At 36.4% G+C, this 25,594-nt stretch overlaps 1 protein-coding gene across 1 annotated transcript in view; it reads right to left on the reverse strand.

The window, feature by feature from the left end:
• LOC113622855 (uncharacterized) overlaps positions 1-25,594 on the reverse strand; it is a 52,672-nt gene that overhangs the window by 13,533 nt on the left and 13,545 nt on the right. The window contains exons 4-6 of the mRNA XM_027111479.1: positions 4,615-4,741; positions 2,595-2,909; positions 1,453-1,653 (exon numbers count right to left, since the gene is read on the reverse strand). Of these exons, the coding sequence (XP_026967280.1) occupies positions 1,453-1,653; positions 2,595-2,909; positions 4,615-4,653 (555 nt within the window). The 5' untranslated portion in view covers positions 4,654-4,741. The remainder of the gene's footprint in view (positions 1-1,452; positions 1,654-2,594; positions 2,910-4,614; positions 4,742-25,594) is intronic.

Genomic DNA, 25,594 nt, shown 5'->3' on the forward strand with positions numbered 1-25,594 from the left:
CCTACTTCTTACCAAGTAAGAAGAGTATTTTGACTGGTACAGTCCCAGTTTTGTAAAAATACCAACACCTACATATATATATTCATATATTTCCATAATCATTGCAATAGTTGTAAAAGATATAGACACATTGGTTACCAACATGAAATAGGCAGAAAGGGGGTTAGAGAAGATTATTATTGTTTCCTTCAAACCTTTTAACATGTTTTCAAGGGTTGCGGAAAGCATGCGCTATTTGTATATTCTTAAAATTTAATATTGTATTTTAAAAATTTGCATGGAAATGAATCATCATCAATTACAGATTCAAGAGCAGAGGTAGAAGCTGGATTCATCTTTGGACTCTGTGGAGTACATTGCCGATACCACCTCACTAGGTGCTGGAAGTTTTTAAAAACCAAGTGCTCAGGATTTCCCTGGTGGTGCAGTGGTTAAGAATCCGCCTGCCAATGCAGGGGACACGGGTTCGATCCCTGATCCAGGAAGATCCCACATGCCACGAAGCAACTAAGCCTGTGTGCCACAACTACTGAGCCTCCACTCTAGGGCCACTCTAGAGCCTCCACTCTGCGAGACACAACTATTGAGCCCGTGTGCCACAACTACTGAAGCCCATGCATCTAGATCCCGTGCTCTGCAACAAGAGAAGACACCGCAATGAGAAGCCCGCACACCACAACGAAGACCTGCTCGCCACAACTAGAGACAGCCCACATGCAACAACGAAGACCCAATGCAGCCAAAAATAAAATTAAAAAAAAATTTTTTTTAATGTTCTATATTAAAAAAAAAACTCAGGGATCAAAATATATTGGATCAATGAATGAATGAATGGAATAAGAGACTAAATGAGTGAGTAGTGAGTGAGTAAGTTTATGCTTTGGGGCACAGTAATTATAGAAATAGTATAATATAGGTATGGGTATGACAAGCAATTCTGTGAAGAGGTAGTGAAATAGAATCAAAATCTCCTGAAAATCATCCTACCTATTCCCATTCCACTTTTAGGATTGACCTTTTCCTTATAGATGCAGAGAAGCAGAAAATAGAGAAGGAAATTGTCTACAAGGTAATTATTGAGGAATTTCACCAACAGCCCGTTCCCAATGCCCATCATATCTAGCTGACACAGTACACCTGAAATTCCCCCTTTAGAGAGTCATTCCTTTGAGCTCCTTTCCCTCTAATCCTCTTTTAAAAGTACATTAAGAAATGTGTTAACAATGCTTACAATAAATATCAAATATGTACAGTAGAGAAATGGGAGATATGGAGTAAGGAAAGGCTTTTTGATACAATCAGAATGTTCAAAAGTTTGTAGCAAATTTTCCTCCCTTTCCTAATACTAAGAAAAGTACAAATAGCATTAACAGCTTTGAACATTAGATAGTATAATAAAAGATGATCATTTTCATTGTCAAAGAAATGCCTTATACTTCAGGAAATTCTTACTTTGTTCGTGTCCAAGTCTAATCTCCCTGGAAAAAGATCATTAATAGCAATTTTTCCTTTCAGACTTTTCAAAGGTCTTTTTTGTTCCTTATACTTTTCCACAGTGTCAGATGATTCTCCAGTAGTTTCTTCACAGTGATGATACTGCTTCTCCAATTGCTTAGTGAGCATCTGAACTTCCTGCTGGTGGCCTTCAGCTCTCTGCAGGGAAAAAAAAATAGATAAAACATCCTGATGGTCCATGATTTGTATTTTTCAAAACTATTTGCAAGTTCTACTTAGAACATTAAGTTACTAAAATAGATGAATGGGGAAGACATTTAAGAAGATTTGACATGTATAAGCTAGTTTTTAAAAAAGAAACAGAAAGATTTGATATATAAAAATAAGACATTTTAGTGAGTACTGAGAAATAAAACTGTATAATGAATTTTAAGAGAGCAGAGCATAAAAAATTTGTAACTATACAATAAACAGACTACTGTGTAATAGGTTTTACTAACACATTGAATTTAAGCAATACCTATTTTCATCTGAATTTTAGGGTGAAGAGTCATGAAATTTTACTAAAATGATTTGGACATAACAAGGAGATACATCCACTTAAACCTGCTGGATCAATCTTTCCATAGACTTGACCAGTAAATTCAAACAAATGACTGACTTAATAATTTATTTAACTGCACTGACTGAACTGACCAGTGTTTGATCATGATGGAAACATTATCCTCATCACACCACTATTTTTAAGCTAGCATTCATTGAGCTTACTGAACTGAAGCATTTATCATGTATTAATCCATTTAATCCTTACAACCATTCTGTGGGACAGGAACTAAACCTACCCCAACCCTACCCCCACTCCTGCCAAAATTTACAAATGAAACTGAGGCACAGAGAGCATAAGTAACCTGCCCAAGAGCACACAGTTGCTAATGGCAGAGCTGGGATTCATACCAGTCCTCTCAGCTCTTAACAAACACACTATACTACCTCTACTGTGATAATGGACATCCTCTTCCCTTTTATCACTATAGTAATAAAAATAAACTCAGAGCCACAGAGTTTACTAAATCAGCTAACATCAAAACCCACACCTTAAAACTAATTTGAAAGAGTAACTCATCTGTCAATACACTTACGGACTTCCAAGATTGCTCATTTGCACCAGTCTCCTGAATGCTCCCTTTCACACCTTCCTCTGTGGCTGGTATGGGTTCAACACTGTTGCTGGGAAGAGTAGACAACTGACTGAGGAATTTCTGATAGAGGGATGGCACAGTTTTAGTTTCCCATCTGAATGAATACGGAGGTCTGTCTAACTCAGGTAATTGTTTTTCCTTATGGATCAAATCTTGTTGACATTTATCCCAAATTTTCTGTCCATCTTTTGGTCCTTCAGAGTGAAAAACGTTGTCTCTCTCAAAGTTCTTGACCAGGATAGCTTCATCTTTGTCCTAAATATGCCGACACACATGTTAAACTTCCCATATGGAATTTAATATTGAGACATCTACTTCCCTCCTTTTGAAATAAAAGTATAGTCATAATACAAAGCTTCAGGAGAAAAGGCTCTCAATAGAAATAAAGAGTTACAGAGTCATAAGAGAGACAAGGACATACTCAAAAGGGTAAACTAGAACATCAAGAGGTATTAAAATATTATGTGGGGGCAGGTGGGGAGGGCAATAAAAATGATGTTATAGAGAAACTATTTTGAGAACATAGGAAATTTAGCTTAGAGAAGCAGCTGACCGAACTGCTCCAGTTTATGGAGGAACTGTTTACAGAATATTTTGAGCTAATAAATGTAGGAATAATGATAGAATTTTAAAACTCAACATTTTACTTCTCCTAAAAAAATAACTGATTCAGGCAAGGATTGTCAATGAATGCTATGACTATTAAGTGAAAAGCTGGCAGGGAAATGGATATTTTCATAATGATTTAATTATGATTATAGAACATCATTTAATAGTAACAGCTTTGATAATGTAAAAGCATAAATAACTCACATTTCTTTCCCCCAACCTTTCCCTTTTAAGCACCCTGCTTCCACTGTAAACAGGAAAAAAATAAAAGATAATGCTTGTACTTCTCCTTCCCCCGACTTCTCCCAGGAATATTCTGCCTTTATAAATTCGAGTCTTCTTTTCACCTCTTGCCACCTTCTATTCTGAAAACTGTAACAAGTTTAGTTTCTGGGCTTTTTGTCATGTGAAACTGGGAAATAGAAGGGGAGCTAGAGTTGTTGAAGTAATGATGGGTTTGTCTCACTAAAAGCCCAGAAAAAAGAGGTAGAATAAAAGAGCAGTGGAAGAAAAGGTCAGAGCTACATGGACTCTGGTGTGGGAGAGGTTTTCGGAGATGTGACAGATAAGTCAGAGAAGTCAAAAACATGGAAAGTGTTACTGTGAATTACTTGGAAGAGGTGATTAAAAATTGGAATTACTTTAAACTCTGAAAGTAGTTGCTGAATTTTTTTAAGTAGAACTCCTCACAGTAAGGGGATCATGATGGGCCTTATTTTACATTCAGAATATATAATAAACAGTTTGGGTCCATGGATTTCAAAATAAACTTTTACCACTTCCTTGACAGTAGTCCATCTCCCATCCTCCTCCAACATTCTTCCATAAAACTTCCATTCATCCTGTGAATTGCTATCTACTAGGGAGCAGGATAACCTCTTCCTTCTAAACCCAACTCATGCCGTAATTCTAGATTTCAATGTCCATGTAGATGATCCACCAGTTTAGTTTTGTGACTCCTGTGCTTCAGTTTCAATGACTTTCACCTACATCCCTATTCAATCCTTATACCCAACTCCAAAAACCCAGATGTTGTCAGCAGCAGGAACTAACCCATACCAGAAATTTAAAACTTGAATATTTCACTCTCTAACCACCACCTCCTCCCATTTCTCTCAAAGCTCCATTCCCTCTAACCTTTTCTTTAGTATCACAGAGACCTTCAGATCTGCCTTGCACTTTTTCTCCATACCTCAGGAACTCTTCCAGTCTGCCATGCTGTACTGCTTCCTTTTATCCTCCATAAGAAGAAGACCAATAAACCACTCAACATTTGCCAATTATCATCTGGAGTAACACAAGGTAATAAAAAATCCTGTTTCTTCAAAAATCAATCAAAAGTTGTTCTCACCTTCATCATGAAACTGTCTTCTTGTTCTTTCATACTCATATAAGGGGTGAATCTGTTAACACCTGCTAACTTTTTCTCCAAAAGGTCTACTTTTCGCTCGGCTTTTTTTCTTTCAATCAGATGTACTCTGTGTAAGATATTGGCAGGTAATGATATCTTGAAACCAATTTTCAAATTTCAATTAAAATAATAAAAAGAAATATCCCCCATTTAAAGTATATTAAACATGTGTATCAAGTAAAAATGTATTTCTTATGAAAAGAGCTGTGCAGTTACCCAACTATTTCTAGGGAGAGACAAGAAATGGTAGAGAAATGAAGAGAACAACAATCCAGTGTTAAGTACTGTAGTCGTTCCCCTGGGGGAGGTCAATTTTGAAACCATCCTTTTCAAGAGGAAATTTGAGTATGAATATCTGTCTGCTACTATGGTAATATTGTGATGATCAGGAGGTTCCACATGTGTACAAGCACAGTGGGCCTCTGTATTCGAGGGTTCCACATCCATGGATTCAACCAACCATGGATTGAAAATATTCACAAAGATTCTTTTCAGAAGGTTCCAAAAAGCAAAACTTAAATTTGCCTCACACCAGCAACCATTTACATAGCATTTACATAGTATTAGGTATTAGAAGTAATCTAGAGATGATTTAAAATACACAGGAGATGTGCATAGGTTATATGCAAATACTATACTATTTCATATAAGGGATTTAGCATCTGCAGATTTTGGTACCCTCAGGGGTCCTGGAACCATCTCCTGTAGACACCGAGGGACAAGGGATGAGGGAGAAATGTACTCCCATTCTAGTAACACTTGCATGGGTTCTTCAACTGAATCCCTGAATGGGGTTGCACGAGGGGTAAAGGAATTAGAAATATTAATACAGCAATAGAGAATAGAATATGTAAAAATCTGTTTTATTATCAAATATACAAACAGTTAATTATTTGCTTCTTGTTTTGATTAACCATTGGTAGGCATCGGTAACGTTTTCTACCTTGAGGCTAGGTTAAAGTTTCAGTTCATCTTCCATGCTTTTTATGTTCTCTTCTATCTAAGATTTGCATCCTACAGAATTAGTGAATTTGAGTCAGATCAAAGAAATTATCTGAATTATCTAAAGAGAAAATTTTAATTAAAAAAATTATATTAGAAACATGTAGGTCACACTCAAAATGTCTGACACCTGCAACTGTAGTCTTAGAATGAGAGTAGACACAGAATGGGACAGAAACAATATTTAAAAAATAATAATTCCCAAGAATTTTCGAAACCTGATGAAAGACATCAATTGATAGATTCAGTAAGTTCTGCAAATCCTAAGCAGGATAGATACAAATAAATAAATAAATAAATAAATAAATAAATAAAAGGGACATTTTATATTAATAAAAGTGACAATTCAACAGAAAGATATAGACATCCTATATTAGAATGCAAATAGTTTCAAAATACATAAAGCAAAAGTTGAACAAAAAGTGAGAGGCACAATCATAATTGGAGATTTCAACATACCTCTTTCAGTAACCAATAGAACAAAAGCAAAATGTGCTGGGTCTGAAAATTTATTCCCAACTGCACTAAATGCAAAGAGAGGACAGCTAAAGGGGCTGAGGACCAGATAGGGCCTAAGAACAATCCTTTGTCCCAAGTTTCCTCCAGAGTTCACTCCATAGGAACAGCTTCCAATTCTCTTCCTCTTCAACATGAACATAAATATGAAAAAAAATGTGTATGGTATGCTACATAGCCATCTTCCTTGTTGGCATCAAAGACAAAACAAAAAGTCCTGAGTGACTCACTCTACAGCCGTATTAAAAATTGTGCTGAAGAGTCTGCAATGCTTGGTCAGCTGTTAGGAGTTAAACTATAGACCAACTTCAGGTGGTAGCTTATCACTGAGAAGATAATTATTGGAATGATGAATTTCTTTTAAACAGTTCTTCATTTGAACTTTGTCAGTCTTCTTTTTTCATACACTGCACAACCAGAAAGAAAGGAAATCCTACTCTCCCTCTTGCTAGCCTTTAATTTTAATAATTTCTCAGCCTGAGTAAAGGTTTGTTTTATCACTTAGTTTTAAGATCCTATATAGTTTCTTTTTAAAAGAGATTTTGGAAGTGCAAGACCCAGAAGAAACTTCAACCTATTCATTGAGGCAATATATACTAACTAATGTAGAATAGAAACAGCTTCACATCTGAATACAACAGCTTTTCATATTGTATGACTAACTTAAATATTATTCATATTATAAGAGGGAAAATTAATGACTTTGTTTCTCCTCCTATCAACCAAGTGCACATGATCACATATCTCCTCTGTCTGTAAACCAATTAAGTAACCACGGGTCTAAGAATAACGCATTGTATAAAGGACAAAACCACACAATCATCCCAATAAATGCAGAAAAATCATTTGACAAAATCCAACACATTTTAATGATAAAAACACTCAACAAACGTAGAAACGAATTTCCTCAACCTGATAAAGGACATCTACAAAAAACCCATAGCTGAAAACGTATTTAATGGTAAAAGACTGAACCCCCCACCACCACCACCTAAGATCAAGAACAAAAGAAGGATGTCTGTTTCTCACGACTTTCTTTCAATACTGCACTGGAAGTTTGAGTCAAGGCAATAGACAAGAAAAATAACTTAAAAGCATCCAGATTAGAAAGGAAGAAGTAATACCTCAACATAATAAAGGCTGTATATGACAAACCCACAGCTACACACAACATCATACTCAATGGTGAAAAGCTGAAAGCATTCCTTCTAAGATCAGGAACAAGATAAGTATGCCCACTCTTGCCACTTTTATTCAACATAGGTTTGGAAATCCTAGGCACAGAAATCAGAGAAGATAAAGAAATAAAAGGAATCCAAATTCAAAAGGAAGAAATAAAACTGTCACTGTTTGCAGATGACATGATACTATACATATAAAATCCTAAAAACACCACCAGAAAACTACTAGAGCTCATCAATGAATTTGGTAAAGATGTAAGATAAAAATTAAAATAAAGAAATCTGTTGCATTTCTATACACTAAATAAACTATCAGAAAGAGAAATTAAGGAAACAATCCCATTACCACCACATCAAAAAGAAAAAAATGCCTAGAAATAAACCTACCAAAAATTATGAGACACCGATGAAAGAAATTGAAGACAACACAACAGATGGAAAGATATCCCATGTTCTTGGATCAAAAGAATTAATATTATTTAACATGAGCATACTAACCAAGGCAGTCTACAGATTCAATGCAATATCTATCAAATTACCAATGGCATTATTCACAGAACTAGAACAAATAATTTTAAAATTTGTATGTAAACACAAAAGACCCCAAATAGCCAAAACGATCTTGGGAAAGAAGAACAGAGCTGGAGGAATCATGTTCCCTGACTTCAGACTATACTACAAAGCTACAGTAATCCAAACAGTATGGTACTGGCACAAAAACAGACATGTAGACCAATGGAATAGGATAGCAAGCCCAGAAATAAACCCATGCACTTATGGTCTATTAATCTACTACAGAGGAGGAAAGAATATACAATGGAGGAAAGACAGTCTCTTCAATAAGTGGTGCTGGGAAAACTGGACAGCTACATGTAAAAGAATGAAATTAGAACATCCTCTAATACCATATATAAAAATAAACTCAAAATGGATTAAAGACCTAAATGTAACACCAGATACCATAAAATCCCTAGAGGAAAACATAGGCAGAATGCTCTTTGTCATAAATCACAGCAATAATTTTTTGGATGGGTCTCCTACAGTAATGGAAATAAAAGCAAAAATAAGCAAATGGTACCTAATTAAACTTAAAATCTTTTGCACAGCAAATGAAACCATAAACAAAACGAAAAGACAACCTACAGATTGGGAAAAAGTATTTGCAAATGATGTGACTGACAAGGGTTTAATTTCCAAAATATACAAACAGCTCATATAGCTCAATATCAAAAAAACAAAAAACCCAATTAAAAAAAATGGGCAGAAGAGCTAAATAGACATTTCTCCAAAGAAGACATACAGATGGCCAAAAGGCACATGAAAAGGTGCTCAATATCTCTAATTATTAGAGAAATGCAAACCAAAACTACAGTGAGGTATCACCTCTCACAGGTTAGAATGGCCATCATCAAAAAGTCTACAAATTATAAATGCTGGAGAGGGTGTGGAGAAAAAGGAACCCTCCTACACTGTGGGAACATAAATTGGTGCAGCCACTATAGAGAACAGTATGGAGGCTCTTTAAAAAACTGAAAATAAAGTTACCATATGATCCAGCAATCCCACTCCTGGGCATATATCTGGAAAAGATGAAAACTTTAATTGGAAGAGATACATGTACCCCAATGTTCATAGCAGCACTATTTACAATAGCCAGGACATGGACAACTTAAACGTCCATCAACAGATGAATGGATAAAGAAGACGTGGTATATATATACAGTGGAATATTATTCAGCCATAAAAAAGAATGAAATAATGCCATTTGCAGCAACATGTATGGACATAGAGATTATCATGCCAAGTGAAGTAAGTCAGAAAGAGAAAGACAAATGCCATATGATATCACTTATATGTGGAATCTAAAAAAAATGATACAAATGAACTTATTTTAAAAACTCACAGCCATAGAAAACAAACTTATGGTTACCAAAGGGTGGAGGAGGGAGGATTAATTATGAGTTTGGGATTCACTGATGCACACCACTGTATATAAAATACACAACAAGGACCTACTGTATAGTACAGGAAACTATAGTAATATTTTGTAATAACTTATATGGGAAAAGAATCTGAAAAAGAATATATATATATATACCTATATCTATATCTATATATCACTTTGCTGTACACCTGAAACTAATACAACATTGTAAATCAACTATACTTCAATAAATAAATAAATAGAAAGGAAGAAGTAAATCTCTTTGCCAATAACATGGTCTTGTATAGAGAAAATCTTACAGAATACACACACAAACACACACACACAGGAAAACCTATAGGAGCTAATAAACAAGTTCAGCAAGGTTAGCAGGACACAAGATTGACATAGAAAAATCCACTATATTTCTATTCTCTGAAAATGAACAATCCAAAAACAAAATTAGGAAACAGTTCTCTTTCCAATGCATAAATAAGAATAAAATACTTAGAAATGAAGAAATAAATTTAACCAAAAAAATGTAAGACATTCACTAAAAACTGCAAAATATTTTTTGAAAGAAATTAAAGACCTAAATAAATGGAAAGATGCCCCATATTCATGGATTAAAGACTTAATATGACAGTATTCCCCAAATTGATCTACAGATTCAACACAATCCCTATCAAAATCTCAGCTCCCTTTTTTACAGAAACCAACAAACCAATCTTAAAATTCATATCGAAAAGTAAGGGACCCAGAGTAGCCAAAACAGTCTTGAAAATAAAAAGAAAAAGTTTGAGGACTCACATTTCAAAACTTACTACAAAGCTACAGTAATTAGGACAGTGTGGTACTGGTATGAGAATAGACATATAGACCAGTGAAATAGAATTGAGAGTCCAGAATTAAATGAATACATTTATGGTCAATTGATTTTTTTTGCAAAATTGTCAAGACAACTCAATGGGAGAAAGAATAATCTTTTCAATATGTGGTGCTGGGACAACAAGTGGATCTTCATATGAAAAAGAATGAATTTGACTACTATACATAAAATAGATAACTAATAAGGACTTACTGTATAGTACAGGGAACTCTACTCAATACTCTGTAATGACCTATATGGGAAAAGAATCTAAAAAAGTGTGTATATGTATAACTGATTCACTTCACTGTACAGCAGAAACTAACACAACATTGTAAATCAACTATACTCCAATAAAATTTTTTAAAAACAGAATGAATTGGGACCCCCTAACTCACACTTATAGAAAAATTAGTCAAAATGCATAAATTGTACCAATGTTTTCTTAGGTCAGTCTCCCACGGCAATAAAAATAAAAGCAAAAATAAACAAATGGGACCTGATGAAACTAACAAGCTCTCGTACAGCAAAGGAAACCATAAACAAAATGAAAAGACAACCTACAGGATGGGAGAAAATATTTGTAAGTGACGCGACCGACAAGGGCTTAATTTACAAAATATACAAACAGCACACAGAACTCAACAACCAAAAAACAAACAATCCAATCGAAAAATGGGCAGAAGACCTAAATACATCTCTCCAAAGAAGACATATAGATGGCCAAAAAGCACATGAAAATATGCTTAACATCACTAATTATTAGAGAAATGCAAATCAAAAGTACAATGAGGTATCATCTCACATGGCTCAGAATGGCCATCATTAAAAAGTCCACAATTCATTAGGATTTATACTTAAGATATGAAAAACTATTACATATATATTTGTCTCCAATAAAAAGTTTTTTAAAAAGTCTACAAATAACAAATGCTGGAGAGGGTGTGGAGAAAAGGGAACCCTCCTACACTGTTGGTGGGAATGTAAATTGCTGCAGCCACTATGTAAAACAGTATGGAGGTTCCTCTAAAAACTAAAAATAGAGTTGCCCATATAATCCAGCAATCCCATTCCTGGGCATATATCTGGACAAAACTATAAAAAAGAATGAAATAATGCCATTTGTAGCAACATGAATGGACCTAGAGATTATCATACTAAGTCAGAAAGAGAAAGTCAAATACCATATGATATCACTTATATGTAGAATCTAAAAAAAGGGTACAAATGAACTTATCTACAAAACAGAAACAGATTCACAGACATAGAGAAGAGACTTGTGGTTGCCAAGGGGAAGGGAGTGTGGGGGAGGAATGGATTGGGAGTTTTTGATTAGCAGATGCAAACTATTATACATAGAATGGATAAACAAGGCCCTACTGTATAGCACAGGGAACTATATTCAATATCCTGTGATAAACCATAATAGAAAACTATATAAAATAGAATGTATGTATATGTATAACTTAATTTGCTGTACAGAAAAATTAACACAACATTGTAAATCAACTATACTTCAATAAAATAAAATTTTTTTAATTAGTCAAAATGGATCAAAGACAAAAATTTAAGTACTAAAACAATAACTATTAAAAGAAAACATACGTGTAAATCTTTGTGATACTGGATTAGGCAATGGTTTCTTTGATATAACACCAAAGACACAAATGACAACAACAACAAAAAGATAAACTTCATCAAAATTAAAAGATTTTGGAAACCAGCCTGGAAGTTGCTCAGAAGTAACCTCAAAAAGTTAAACATAGGGTTACTTTACGACCCAGCAATTCTACTCCTAAGGCATATACCTAAGAGAAATAAAACATACAGTCATATAAAAACTCATATAAGAATGCTCATAGCAGCTTATTCATAAAGTCCCCTGCAAAGGAAACAACCCAATGTTCATCAACTGATGAATGGATAAATAAAATGTGGTGTATCCTTATGATGGAATATTATTCAGCAATACAAAAAATGAAGTACTGATTCATGCTAAACGGTGATGAATCTTGAAATCATTGCGCTAAATGAAAGAAGTCAGACACAGAGGCCGTATATTGTATGTATCATTTCATTCATATGAAATGTCCAGAAAAGGCAAGTCCACAGAGAAAGAAAGTAGATTGCCAGAGACTGGAGAAAGTGGAATGGGGAGTAACTCCTAACAGACATGGGGTTTCTTTAGGGGTTGATGGAAACATTCTGAAATTAGAGAGTGGTGATGCTTGCACAACCTTGTGAATATACTAAAAACTACTGAATTGTATATTGCAAAAGGGTGAATTTTAATGAAATGAAAATTATATCTCAGTAAAAAATGTTTTTTTAAATATAATTTTGAGTCTGTATTTAAAATTCCATTAGATTTAAATTCTGTGATCAATCAGGATATGAGGTTCATATATTATTTGCAAGCTTATGACAAATGACATTTTTGAAAACAAACTAGAAAATTCCCTACCTTAGAAGGTTTTCTAGTTCTATAATTCTTCTAGTTAGATCCCAGTTGCCTCTTTCAAGATTCTGAATATTGATGTTTTTCAAAGATTTAATTCTGGTGAGAGAAGCAACAAGTTCTTCTAGGTCCTTGATATCATCTTTCAGGGACATTATGTGGAATGACTGTTGCACATTCTTTTCTTTGTAACTTTCTAGCTCATTCTTCATCTCTTGCAATGAAGTTTCTTTTATGAAAAGTTTGTTTCGAAGATTTCTTAGCTAATGAGAAAGGAAAAGTGTTATTTAAAAATCATTTATAAATTTGGTTTTAGAAACTTCATGATTTTAAATCATTATGAGTATTTGTGTGTGTGTGTGTGTGTGTGTTAGTTTCTGCTTTATAACAAAGTGAATCAGTTATACATATACGTATGTCCCCATATCTCGTCCCTCTTGCATCTCCCTCCCTCCCACCCTCCCTACCCCACCTGTCTAGGTGGTCACAAAGCACCTAGCTGATCTCCCTGTGCTATGCGGCTGCTTCCCACTAGCCAACTATTTTACGTTTGGTAGTGTATATATGTCCATGCCACTCTCTCACTTTGTCCCAGCTTACCCTATCCCTTCCCCGTAGTCTCAAGTCCATTCTCTAGTAGGTCTGCGTCTTTATTCCCGTCTTGCCCCTAGGTTCTTCATGACCTTTTTTTTTTTTTTTAGATTCCATATATATGTGTTAGCATACGGTATTTGTTTTTTTCTTTCTGACTTACTTCACTCTGTATGACAGACTCTAGGTCCATCCACCTCACTACAATTAACTCAATTTCGTTTTGCTTTATGGCTGAGTAATATTCCATTGTATATATGTGCCACATCTTCTTTATCCATTCATTTGTTGATGGACACTTAGGTTGCTTCCATGTCCTGACTATTGTAAATAGAGCTGCAATGAACATTTTGGTACATGACTCTTTTTGAATTATGGTTTTCTCAGGGTATATGCCCAGTAGTGGGATTATTATGAGTATTTAAATTATACATTATTATACAATAAAATGAAGACTTCTGAATCTCCTAACAGTAAATTCCAATGTTAAATACATTTTAAAAATCATGTCAAATTGACACATAGGGTTTGGAATAAGTGATTTTATTCTCATCAACATTAACTTTGTTTAAATCTTGTTATAAAAGTAAATTAGACAAATAATTAATTTTATAATTTCTAGCAGAAAAGAAATACTTTATGCTTTGGCTGTGGATGTTTTGTTTTATGATGGGTTGTAAAAGGGAATGTGGTCACAGGCCGCTCTTCTAAAGAGCAGCCTATGTTTATACCACTTGGTTCCTGGCCTTATTTGTGCTGATCAGAGAAATGGGTAGAGGGAAGAGTCAAGAGAAAGAGCCAGGCTTAAATTGATTATATATATATATTTTAAGGCAACTAAAGGAAAGAAGAGATCATAAAGCTATAAAGAGAACCAAGAATTATATGAGACATCACATGACATAAAAGAGCCACCAATGGCTGCCACTGGGGGAAGAGTCCAAAAAGGATCGGAGAGGCAAGGGGCACAGCTGCTGTGAGGTAAGTTATTTATCTCTTGGTAGCCATGTAAAAAGTCTCTGCTCTTCTACCTGATAAGTGAAGAAAGTTCACTAGATGAAGAAAATTGAGGCACTGCTGACATTCAAGGGTCAATTATCTTTTAATTTAATCTAATTTGTTCAAATTTCTTAATAGGCTGTGTGTAAACCTGATGAACTAGTAAGAAAGTAAAGCCAAATTTCTTCTTTTTATTGTTATTTAAAAAAAATTTTATTGGAGTATAGTTGGAGAGTTCCCTGTGCTGTACAGTAGGTCCTCATTAGTTATCTATTTTATACATAGTATCAATAGTGTATATATGTCAATCCCAATCTCCCAATTAATCCCACCTGCCCCTTCCCCCTTGGTACCCATACATTTGTTCTCTACATCTGTGTCTCTATTTCTGCTTTGTAAATAAGATCATCTATACCAATTTTTTCAGATTCCACATGTATACATTAATATACAATATTTGTTTTTCTCTTTCTGACTTTACTTCACTCTGTATGACAGTATTTAAGTCCATTCACGTCTCCACAAATGACTCAATTTTGTTCTTTTTTATGGCTGAATAATATTCCATTGTATATATGTACCACATCTTCTTTATCCATTCCTCTGTTGATGGACATTTAGATTGTTTCCATGTCCTGGCTATTGTAAATAGTGCTGCAATGAACATTGGGGTGCATGTGTCTTCTTTTTTTTAACATAAATTTATTTATTTATTTTTGGCTGTGTTGGGTCTTCGTTGCTGCACGCAGTCTTTTTACCTAGTTGTGGCGAGTGGAAGCTACTCTTCTTTGCAGTGTGCAGGCTTTTCACTGCAGTGGCTTTTCTTGTTGTGGAGCACGGGCTCTAGGAGTGCAGGCTTCAGTAGTTGTGGTGTGCAGGCTCAGCAGTTGTGGCTCACAGGCTCTAGAGCACAGCTCAGTAGTTGTGGCGCACAGGCTTAGTTGCTCCGCGGCATGTGGCATCTTCCCAGACCAGGGCTCGAACCTGTGTCCCCTGCACTGGCAGGCAGATTCTTAACCACTGCGCCACCAGAGAAGCCTGCATGTGTCTTTCTGAATTAAGATTTTCTCTGGGTATATGCCCAGTAGTGGGATTGCTTGGTCACGTGGAAGTTCTATTTTTAGTTTTTTTAAGGAACCTCCATACTGTTCTCCATAGTGGCTGTATCAATTTACATTCCCATCAACAGTGCAAGAGGGTTCCCTTTTCTCCACACCATCTCCAGCATTTATTGTTTGTAGATTTTTTGATGATGGCCATTCTGACCGGTGTGAGATGATATCTCATTGTAGTTTTGATTTGCATTTCTCTAATAATTAGTAATGTTGAGCATTTTTTCATGTGTTTGTCGGCCACCTGTATATTTTCTTCGGACAAATGTCTATTTAGGTCTTCCGTCTATTTTTTGATTGGGTTGTTTGTTTTTTTGATATTGAGCTGCATGAGCTGTTTGTATATTTTGGAGATTAATCCTTTGTCAGTTACTTCATTTGCAAACATTTTCTTCCAAGATGAGGGTTGTCTTTTCATCTTGTTTATGGTTTCCATTGTTGTGCAAAAGCTTTTAAGTTTAATTAGGTCCTATTTGTTTAGTTCTGTTTTTATTCTCATTACTCTAGGAGGTGGCTAGAGTGTTCTGCCTATGTTTTCCTCTAAGAGTTTTATAGTGGCTGGCCTTACATTTAGGTCTTTAATCCATTTTGGGTTTATTTTTGTGTATGGTGTTAGGGAGTGTTCTAATTTCATTCTTTTACATGTAGCTGTCCAGTTTTCCCAGCACCACTATTGAAGAGGCTGTCTTTGCTCCATTGTATATTTTGGCCTCCTTTGTCATAAATTAGTTAACCATAGGTGCGTGGGTTTATCTCTGGGCTTTCTATCTTTTTCCATTGATCTATATTTCTGTTTTTGTGCCAGTACCATACTGTCTTGATTACTGTAGCCCTGTAGTATACAGTCATGGAGGCTGATTCCTCCAGCTCCATTTTTTTTTTTCCTCAGAATTGCTTTTGCTATTTGAGGTCTTCTGTGTTTTCCTACAAGTAAAAGTTTTTGTTCTAGTGTTGTGAAAAATGTCATTGGTAATTTGATAGGGATTGCACTGAATCTGTAGATTGCTTTGGGTAGTATAGTCATTTTCACAATATTGATTCTTCCAATCCAAGAACATGACATATCTCTCTATCTGGTTGTGTCATCTTTGATTTCTTTCATCAGAGTCTCATAGTTTTCTGCGTACAGGTCTTCTGCCTCCTTAGGCTTATTCCTAGGTATTTTATTCCTTTTGTTGCAATGGTAAATGGGATTGTTTCCTTCATTTCTCCTTCTGATCTTTCTTTGTTAGTGTATAGGAATGCAAGAGATTTCTGTGTATTAATTTTGTATCCTGCAACTTTACTAAATTCATTGTTTAGCTCTAGTAGTTTTCTGGTGGCACCTTTAGGATTTTCTATGTATAGTATCATGTCATCTGTAAACAGTTTCAGTTTTACTTCTTCTTTGCCAGTTTGGATTCCTTTTATTTCTTTTTCTTGACTTCCAAAAGTATGTTGAATAATAGTAGCAAGAGTGGGCACCCTTGTCTTGTTCCTCATTTTAGAGGAAATGCTTTCATTTGACTTTGTAAAACAGCATATGCTTTATAACCAGAAAAAAGTTCAGGAATACTCTGTTACTGAATAAAATTACATTAATTAGAAATGCTATAATTCCCAGCAGCAAAGGAGGTACGAAGATCAAGCATTTAAAATTAAATTTTTAATACAGTATGTGTATATGTCGGTGTCTAAAACATTCTGTGGAATTCAATGAAATAAACCTTATATGTTCTCAAAACATACCTTTATGTATTTTCTAATCATACTGCTATTTAAAAAACACATCCCTGTGAAGCCAGTAATTTTATAGAGAAAGAAAATATGGAAGAGTGGAAAGACCTCAAAATCTGGAGGAACAAGACAGATTGTGGCCAAGACAAATAAGTTAAATTTTCTTACCCGCCTTACATTCTGGTTGTAAGAAATAAAAATAACATATATCAAGGGCCTAGCATAGTGTCTGGCACATATTAGAATATAACTATACACTAAATTATAAGCATATGCTAAATTGCAGATGTACACTAAATTGCAGTTTGTGCTCCCTTGGAACTTGAAATTAAGTCATCCAAAAAAGCACTCCACTAACTTTGCTAATTAGCTGCAGAAGCAACTAAAGTATCTGAAATGGAGCAGGGTGGTGCTCAAATAAGGTCGTGAAGATGAAGTGAAAGATTTGAGCTCAGGCTAAAACCCATTTTTCCTCTTCATTGCCCAGCCACACTGACGGTAAGAACTCTCTGTGCTCATTCTTTATCTACTATTAATCAATTTTTATATCATTCCATCTCTCATCCTTTATGCCTCACCATGGAAACTCTTCTCTTATGTCAGATTCAACACTTCTTTTCAGTTGTCATCATATTCCACATGTCACTGAAGCTTTTGACACCATTGGCCATGCTCTTTTGCTGGGTACAGTCATTGGCACTTGGTATCCATTCCCGTTCCTGATGTCTCCTTGTTCCATAGAACTAGAAATAAAACTGTTATTTTCCAGACTCGTTTTTGGAGGCTGGGATTCTCTAGGCCAATGGTTCTCAAACTTTAGCATGCTTCAGAGTGACCTGGAAGTCTTCTTTAAAAACAGATTGCTAGACCTACCCCCAGAGTTTCTAGTTTGGCCTGGGACTAAGAATTTTGTTTTTTTGTTTTTTTGTTTTTTTGCGGTACGCGGGCCTCTCACTGTTGTGGCCTCTCCCGTTGCGGAGCACAGGCTCCGGACGCGCAGGCTCAGCGGCCATGGCTCACGGGCCCAGCCGCTCCCGCAGCATGTGGGATCCTCCCGGACCGGGGCACGAACCCGTGTCCCCTGCATCGGCAGGCGGACTCTCAACCACTGCACCACCAGGGAAGCCCAGGAATTTGTATTTTTACCAAGCTTCCAGGTGATGTTAATGTTGCTGGTCTGGAGAGTAAGTACACTTTGAGACCCATGCTTTATGTAAAGTGGGCTGCACCAAAGAGAGATGCATTCTCATTAAATTTAAATTAAAGGAGAAAAGACCATCTTCCCACTGCTATTTCTGCTGGTAAGCAAGTTCAAGGAGAAAAAACATTCTCCTTGGAGAATGGACAAAAAAAACATTCCCTGACCTATTTACCAGTTTTGTGGAAGTTGAGAGACAGCTGTGGCTGTGCAAGAAATGCTCAATGGCAGTAGCAGCAAATTCTGGACCTTCAGATCTCATCTACAGTGGTGTGTCTTTGAACACATTCATCCAACGCTGGCCCCAGCTCCCACACAAAGACTTCCCAATCATTTTGTATACATGTAATTCTCTGTATTAAATAATTTTTTTTGGAAAAGTCAGAGTGGTTTCTGTTTTCTGCAGTGACTCCATGACTGATCCTTGGCTTTCATGAAACCATCGGTCTCCTTTTTATCTCCCTCCCTGATTTTCTTTCCATTAGTGCCGGTATCAAAGAACAATGCAAACCTGGATGTGACAAATTCTATGTTGTGTTTTGTTTTCCTTTAAATGACCATAAGAGAGGTAAATTTTTGAAATGAATTTTACAATTTAGAAGCCAGATAAAGCTTCTCAGCGTGAAGTAGAATCTTCAGAATTCAATAAACTCTTCATGGTCAGCACCATAGCCTCCAGGGTTGCACTGACTTCATCATTTAGATTGCTTTTTAATGCCATTTCCAGCACATGGCCAATCTTCTTTATAAAATATTGTTCCATTTCCCCCAAAATATGCATATTAAAAGATGTTCTATAGTTTTGATCCTTGAGCAATCCTCATAGAATAAATATAACCTTCCTACCATAGAGGAAATGGAAATGGCTTACAGTCTGGTTGATAACGAAATGTTTTAAATCTTTTTACCTTGTACTAAACTCTAGGATCAGATTTTTTACCCCCTTCTTACTTTTCACACAAGTGAAACTTTTACTCCTTGTGTAAAGGAATTATTCTTTTATGGCATTTCTTGAGCACTTCCACTCTTCATTCATTTGTCAGTTTCTATTTATTATCAAAATATGTGATTTGCTTCACCTCTGAGTCTATGTATTACAAATCAGATCCTGTCTTAAGACCTATTTATTTAATCATAGATTAATTTACTTAAAATAATGGGTTAAATATTCTATGAAAGATCTATTTAGAAAATACCTCTTAATAGCAAGTTCAAATGTTTAAAAAATGGAAAGTGGGAGCCCCCTGGTGGCCTAGTGGTTAGGATTCTGAGCTTTCACTGCTGTGGCCTGGGTTCAATCCCTGGTCAGGGAACTGAGATCCCGCAAACAGTGCAGTGTGGGGAAAAAAAAAAGTTTAAAATTCATTTATATGTAAATTGATTCATTTAAAAATATGTTAATTAGATCAGAGTCATTTTTTACTCACCCTTTTGTTTTTAACTCTCCCCCTCAAGTCATTTGGTCTGTTCATTGTACTTCTAATGTCTTTCATATCTACCCCTTTCTTCCCATTTATCTTTGTCTTGTTTCAGGGCTTCATTGTCTATCTCATGCACTGTTTGTTGTAAGACATCGTACTTGGTCTTCCCACCTCCAATCTAGCAACCCTCTGAGTCATTCTTTATTCAACAAACAAGGCTTAGTGTCTTCTGTGTTTCAGGCAGGTACTAGGCTCTGGGGATCCTGAGAAGATTAAGAACTCTCAAAAATTTCCCAGCTCACTAGGGAGACCAATTTGGAAACAACTAGAATATACCATAACAGGTGCAATAACAGTGGTATGAGCAGAACGTTCCAAGAACACAAGTAAAGAATATCTATTCTGCCCTTAGCTGTTTCAGATCGTATAATATCACTTCTCCTCAAAACCCTGTGTTGGGGACTTCGCTGGTGGGGCAGTGGTTAAGAATCCGCCTGCAGGGGACACGGGTTCGATCCCTGGCCCTGGAGGATCCCACATGCTGCAGAGCAACTAGGCCCATGCACCACAACTACTGAGCCCGCGTGCCACAACTGCTGCAGCCTGCGCACCTAGAGCCCGTGCTCCACAACAAGAGAAGCCACAGCAATAAGCCCGCGCACTGCAACGTAGAGTGGCCCCTGCTCGCCACAACTAGAGAAAAGCCCGCGTGCAACAATGAAGATCCAGTGCAGCCAAAAATTTAAAAAATAAAATAATTAATTAATTTTAAAAAAAACAACAAAACACTGTGATGATTCCCCATCAACCTCAAACTCATTATAGCATGTTATTCTGGCTACTTCACTGACTCCAACCTACTTTTACAGTTCTACACCCCTATCTTCAGTTATTTATTTTATTTATTTTTTTGGCCATGTCGCACAGCATGTGGGATCCTAGTTCCCCAACCGGGGATCAAACGTATGCCCCCTGAAGTGGAAGCGCAGAGTCTCAACCACTGGACCACCAGAGGAGTCCTCCTACACCCCTATCTTGAACCTCTATGCCCTTCAAGTTTCACCTTAACTGCCCCTACCTCCAAGGAGCCTATGCTCAGAGTTTACCTGGTATTTCCTTTCATTGTATATGCCTAACTCCCCACCTTCTAATTTTTTTGTGGATGAGAATCATGGTTAATTTATTTTTATATCCTCACCTCCCCAGTGCCTTATTTTAGTAATTTTCACATGGCAGAACCTCAACAAATGCTGAGCTGAAACTTGATTCCTATCAAATGATCCCAATTTCTGGTAATCACAATAATTGCTCAAGTTTGTCAGCATTATCTTCATTATTTTAACCAGTAAGTCAGGGGGTTCTCTGAACTGCAGTGGTTCAGCGATACCATGTAAATAATGAATGTCCCCTGGAGTTGTGAAATGCAGTGGTCCCATTTCCCTATACTAGGATATAAGAACTATGTTTTAAGATCTTATTTTTAGTTATCTTATTGTTAGGGTATTTTTAAGATAATGTTAGGTAACAGGTTTCTTGAAAAGTACTTAAGGTAGCATGAGTCTCAGACTCACACAACATTGATTCTAGATCTAGTTTAATTCTCCTTTTAATGACCAAACCTTGTCAATTAGTCCTCCAGAGGACTTGACAGTTCTAGTTTTTACTTCCTCCAGATAAACAGTGATTTGCAAACTCTAAGATTTAAAAACACTCCTTCATGAGAAAGACAAATATCATATGATAACGCATATATGTGGAATCTTAAAAAAGGGTACAAATGAACTTATCTACAAAACAGAAATCGAGTTACAGATGTAGAAAACAAATTTACAATTACCAGGGGTTAAGGGGGAGAGGAATAAATTGGGAGATTGGGATTGACATATACACACTGCTATATATAAAATAGATAACTAATAAGGCCCTGCTGTATAGCGCAGGGAAATCTACTCAATACTCCATAATGACCTATGTGGGAAAAGAATCTAAAAACGGATGGATATGTGTATATGTATAACTGATTCACTTTGCTGTACACCTGAAACTAACCAACATTGTAAATCAACTATACTCCAATAAAAATTTTAAAAAAGTCTGACACATGTAGTGGAATATTTAGGAAAGTCCAAAAAATGACAGCTTATGTAACGAAAAACTGGCATTGAGCAATATTTTATTGTGATTAAAAAGTCATGACTTTATGAATTACAAAAAAACCCCAAAAAACAACAACAACAACAAAAAACCACCACTCTTGCATTACAGGCATACTTCAGAGATACTGCAGACCACTGCAATAAAGCAAGTATCACAATAAAGCGAACCACATGAATTTTTTGGTTTCCCAGTGCATATAAATGTTATGTTTACACTATACTATAAAATGTGCAATAGCATTGTCTCTAAAAAAAAATATACATATCATAATTTAAAAATACTTCATTGCTAAAAAATGCTAACCATCATCTGAGCCTTCAGTGAGTCATAATCTTTTTGCTGATGGAGGCAATTGAAATTGCCTCCATGCTGATGGCTGCTGACTTAAGCCGGTGGTGGTTGCTGAAGGTTAGGATGGCTGAGGCAATTTCCTAAAATAAGACAACAATGAAGTTTGCCACATCAATTGACTCTTCCTTTCACAAACAATTTCTCTCAGCATGTAAAACTTTTTGAAAGAGTTTTACCCATAGAAATCTTTTTAAAAATTGGAGTAAATCCTCTCAAACCCTGTCCCTGCTTTATCAACTAAGTTTATGTAATATTCTAAATCCTTTGCTGTCCTTTCAACCATCTTCATAGCATCTTCACCAGGAGTAGATTCTATCTCAAGAAACCACTTTATTTGCTCATCCATAAGAAGCAACTCCTCATCTGTTCAAGTTTTATCATGAGATAGCAGCAATTCAGTCACATCTTCAGGCTCCACTTCTAATTCTAGTTCTCTTGCTATTTCCACCACATCTGCAGCGACTTCCTCCACTGAAGTCTTGAACCCCTCGAAGTCATCCATGAGAGTTAGAACCAACTTCTTACAAGTTTCTGTTAATGTTGATATTTTGAACTCTTTCCATGAATTACAAATGTTCTTAATGGCATCTAGAATGGTGAATCCTTTCCAGAAGTTTTTCAATTTCCTTTGCCCAGATGCATCAGAGGAATCACTATGGCAACAATAGCCTTACGAAATGTATTTCATAAATAATAAGACTTGAAAGTCGAAATTAGGGACTTCCCTGGTGGTCCAGTAGGTAAGACTCAGCACTCCCAACGTGGGGGACCCGGGTTCTATCCTTGGTCAGGGAACTAGATCCCGCATACATGCCGCAACCAAGAGTCCACATGATGCAACTAAGAAGTCCACATGCTGCAACTAAAAGATCCCGTGTGTTGCAACTAAGACCCGGAGCAGCCAAAATAAATAAATAAATAAAATCTCTAAAGAAACATGTTGAAATTACTACCTGATCCATGGGCTTCAGAATGGATGTTGTATTAGCAGGCATGAAAATAACATTAACCTCATTATCTATCTCCATCAGAGCTCTTGGGTGACCAAGAGCAGTAATATTTTGAAAGAAATCTTTTTTTCTGAGAAGTAGGCCTCAACAGCAAGTTTAAAATACTCAGTAAACCATGTTGTAAACAAATGGGCTGTCATCCAGGCTTTGTTGTTCAATTTACAGAGCACAGGCAAAACAGATTTAGCATAATTCTCAAGGGCTCTAGGACTTGGGGAATGGTAAATGATCACTGGCTTCAGCTGAAAGTCACCAGCTGCATCAGCCTCTAACAAGAGAGTCAGCCTGTCCTTGGAAGCTCTGAAGCCAGGCATTGACTTCTTTCTAGCTATGAAAGTCCTAGATGGCATCTTCTTCCAATAGGAGGCTGCACTGAAAATTTGTTGGTTAGTGTGGCCACCTTCATCTTGATCTTAGCTAGTTCTTCTGGATAACTTGCTGCAGCTTCTACATCAGCATTTGCTGCTTCACCTTTTATGTTATGGAAACAACTTTTCCCTCAAACCTCATGACCCAACCTCTGCTAGCCTCAAAACTTGTTTCTGCAGCTTCCTCACCTCTCTCAGCCTTCCTAGAATTGAAGAGAGTTAGGGCTTTGCTCTGGATTAGGCTTTGGCTTAAGGGAATGCTGTGGCTGGTTTGATCTCTATCCAGATCACAAGAACTTTTCTCCATATCAGCAATAAGGCTGTTTCACTTTCTTATCACTCGTGTGTTCACTGGAGTAGCACTTTTAATTTCTTTCAAGAACTTTTCCTTTGCTTTCACAACTTGGCTAACAGTTTGGGGCAAAAGGCCTAGCTTTCAGCCTATCTCAGCTCTTGATATGCCTTCCTCACTAAGCTTAATCATTCCTAGCTTTTGATTTAAAGCAAGAGATGAGCAACTCATTCTTCCACTTTAACACTTAGAGGTCATTGTCGAGTTATAAATTGGCCTAATTTTAATATTGTTGTGTCTCAGGGAATAGGGAGGCCTGAGGAGAGGGAGAGAGATGGGGAATGGCAGTAGGTGGAGTAGTCAGAACTCACAACATTTATCAATTAAGCTCGCTATCTTATATGGGCACAGTTTGTGGTCCCCAAAACAATTACATTAGTAACATCAAAGATCACTGATCACCACAACAAATATAATAATGAAAAAGTCTGAAATATTGTGAAAGCTACCAAAATGTGACACAGAGGCATGAAGTGAGCAGATGCTATTGGAAAAATAGCGCCAATAGACTTTCTCAAAGCAGGGCTGCCACAGACCTTCAATTTGTGAAAAACACAATATTGGCGAAGTGCAATAAAGTGAAACACAATAAAAGAGGTATGCCTGTTATCTTTTATATTAAAGAATCCAAATTTTTGAATAGTTTGATGTTGGATTTGGACATAATGAACCAGAAATATATTCAGAACTTAGCTAAATTTAGGTAACCCCCAAACTCAGATACAGCTTGTTGATAAAAATTGTCAACAAAAGACTTATGTCTAGAATATATAAAGGACTCTAGACTCTCAGAAAACAATCTGATTAAAAAATGGGCAAAAGACTTGAACAGAAACTTTACCGGAAAGGATATGTGGATGGCAAATAAGCACATAAAAATAGGTTCAGGGACTTCCCTGGTGGTCCAGTGGGTAAGACTCTGTGCTCCCAATGCAGGGGGCCTGGTTTCGATCCCTGGTTGGGGAACTAGATCCCACATGCATGCCGCAACTAAGAAGCCCTCATGATGCAACTAAAAAAAAAGATCCCACATGTCACAGCTAAGACCCGGTCCAGCCTAAATAAATAAATAGTTAAAAAAAATACGTTCAACATCACCAGCCATTAAGGATACGCAAATTAAAGCCAAAATTTGATACCACTACACATATATTAAAATATCTAAAATACAAAATAATGACAACACCAAACGCCGGTGAGGATGCAGAGAAACCAGATCACTCATATGTTGCTGGTAGGAGGATAAAATGGTCCAGCTACTCTGGAAAATAGTTTGGCAGTTGCTTTTAAAACTAAATATGCAAATACCATATGACCCAGCTATTGTATTTTGGGGCACTTATCCCAGAGAAATGAAAAATTATGTTCACACAAAAACCTGTACATGCATGTTCACAGCAATTTCATATGTGATAGCTAAAAAACCAACAAGTCAACAAATGAACGGTTAAACAAACTGTGGTATATACATACCACAATCTCGGCAATAAAAAGGACCAAACTATTGACACAAGAGCTTGAAGAAATCCCCAGGAAATTAGGCTGAATGAAAAAGCCAATCTCAAATGGTAACATATGCATGATTCTTTTGTATAACATTTTAAAAACAGCTTTATGGGGGCTTCCCTGGTGGCGCAGTGGTTGAGAGTCCGTCTGCCAATGCAGGGGACACGGGTTCATGCCCCGGTCCGGGAAG

This window comes from Aethalodelphis obliquidens, unplaced genomic scaffold (genome assembly GCF_003676395.1).
Source record: "Aethalodelphis obliquidens isolate GAN/ISIS:26980383/991018 unplaced genomic scaffold, ASM367639v1 scaffold10, whole genome shotgun sequence".
Taxonomy (NCBI): domain Eukaryota; kingdom Metazoa; phylum Chordata; class Mammalia; order Artiodactyla; family Delphinidae; genus Aethalodelphis; species Aethalodelphis obliquidens.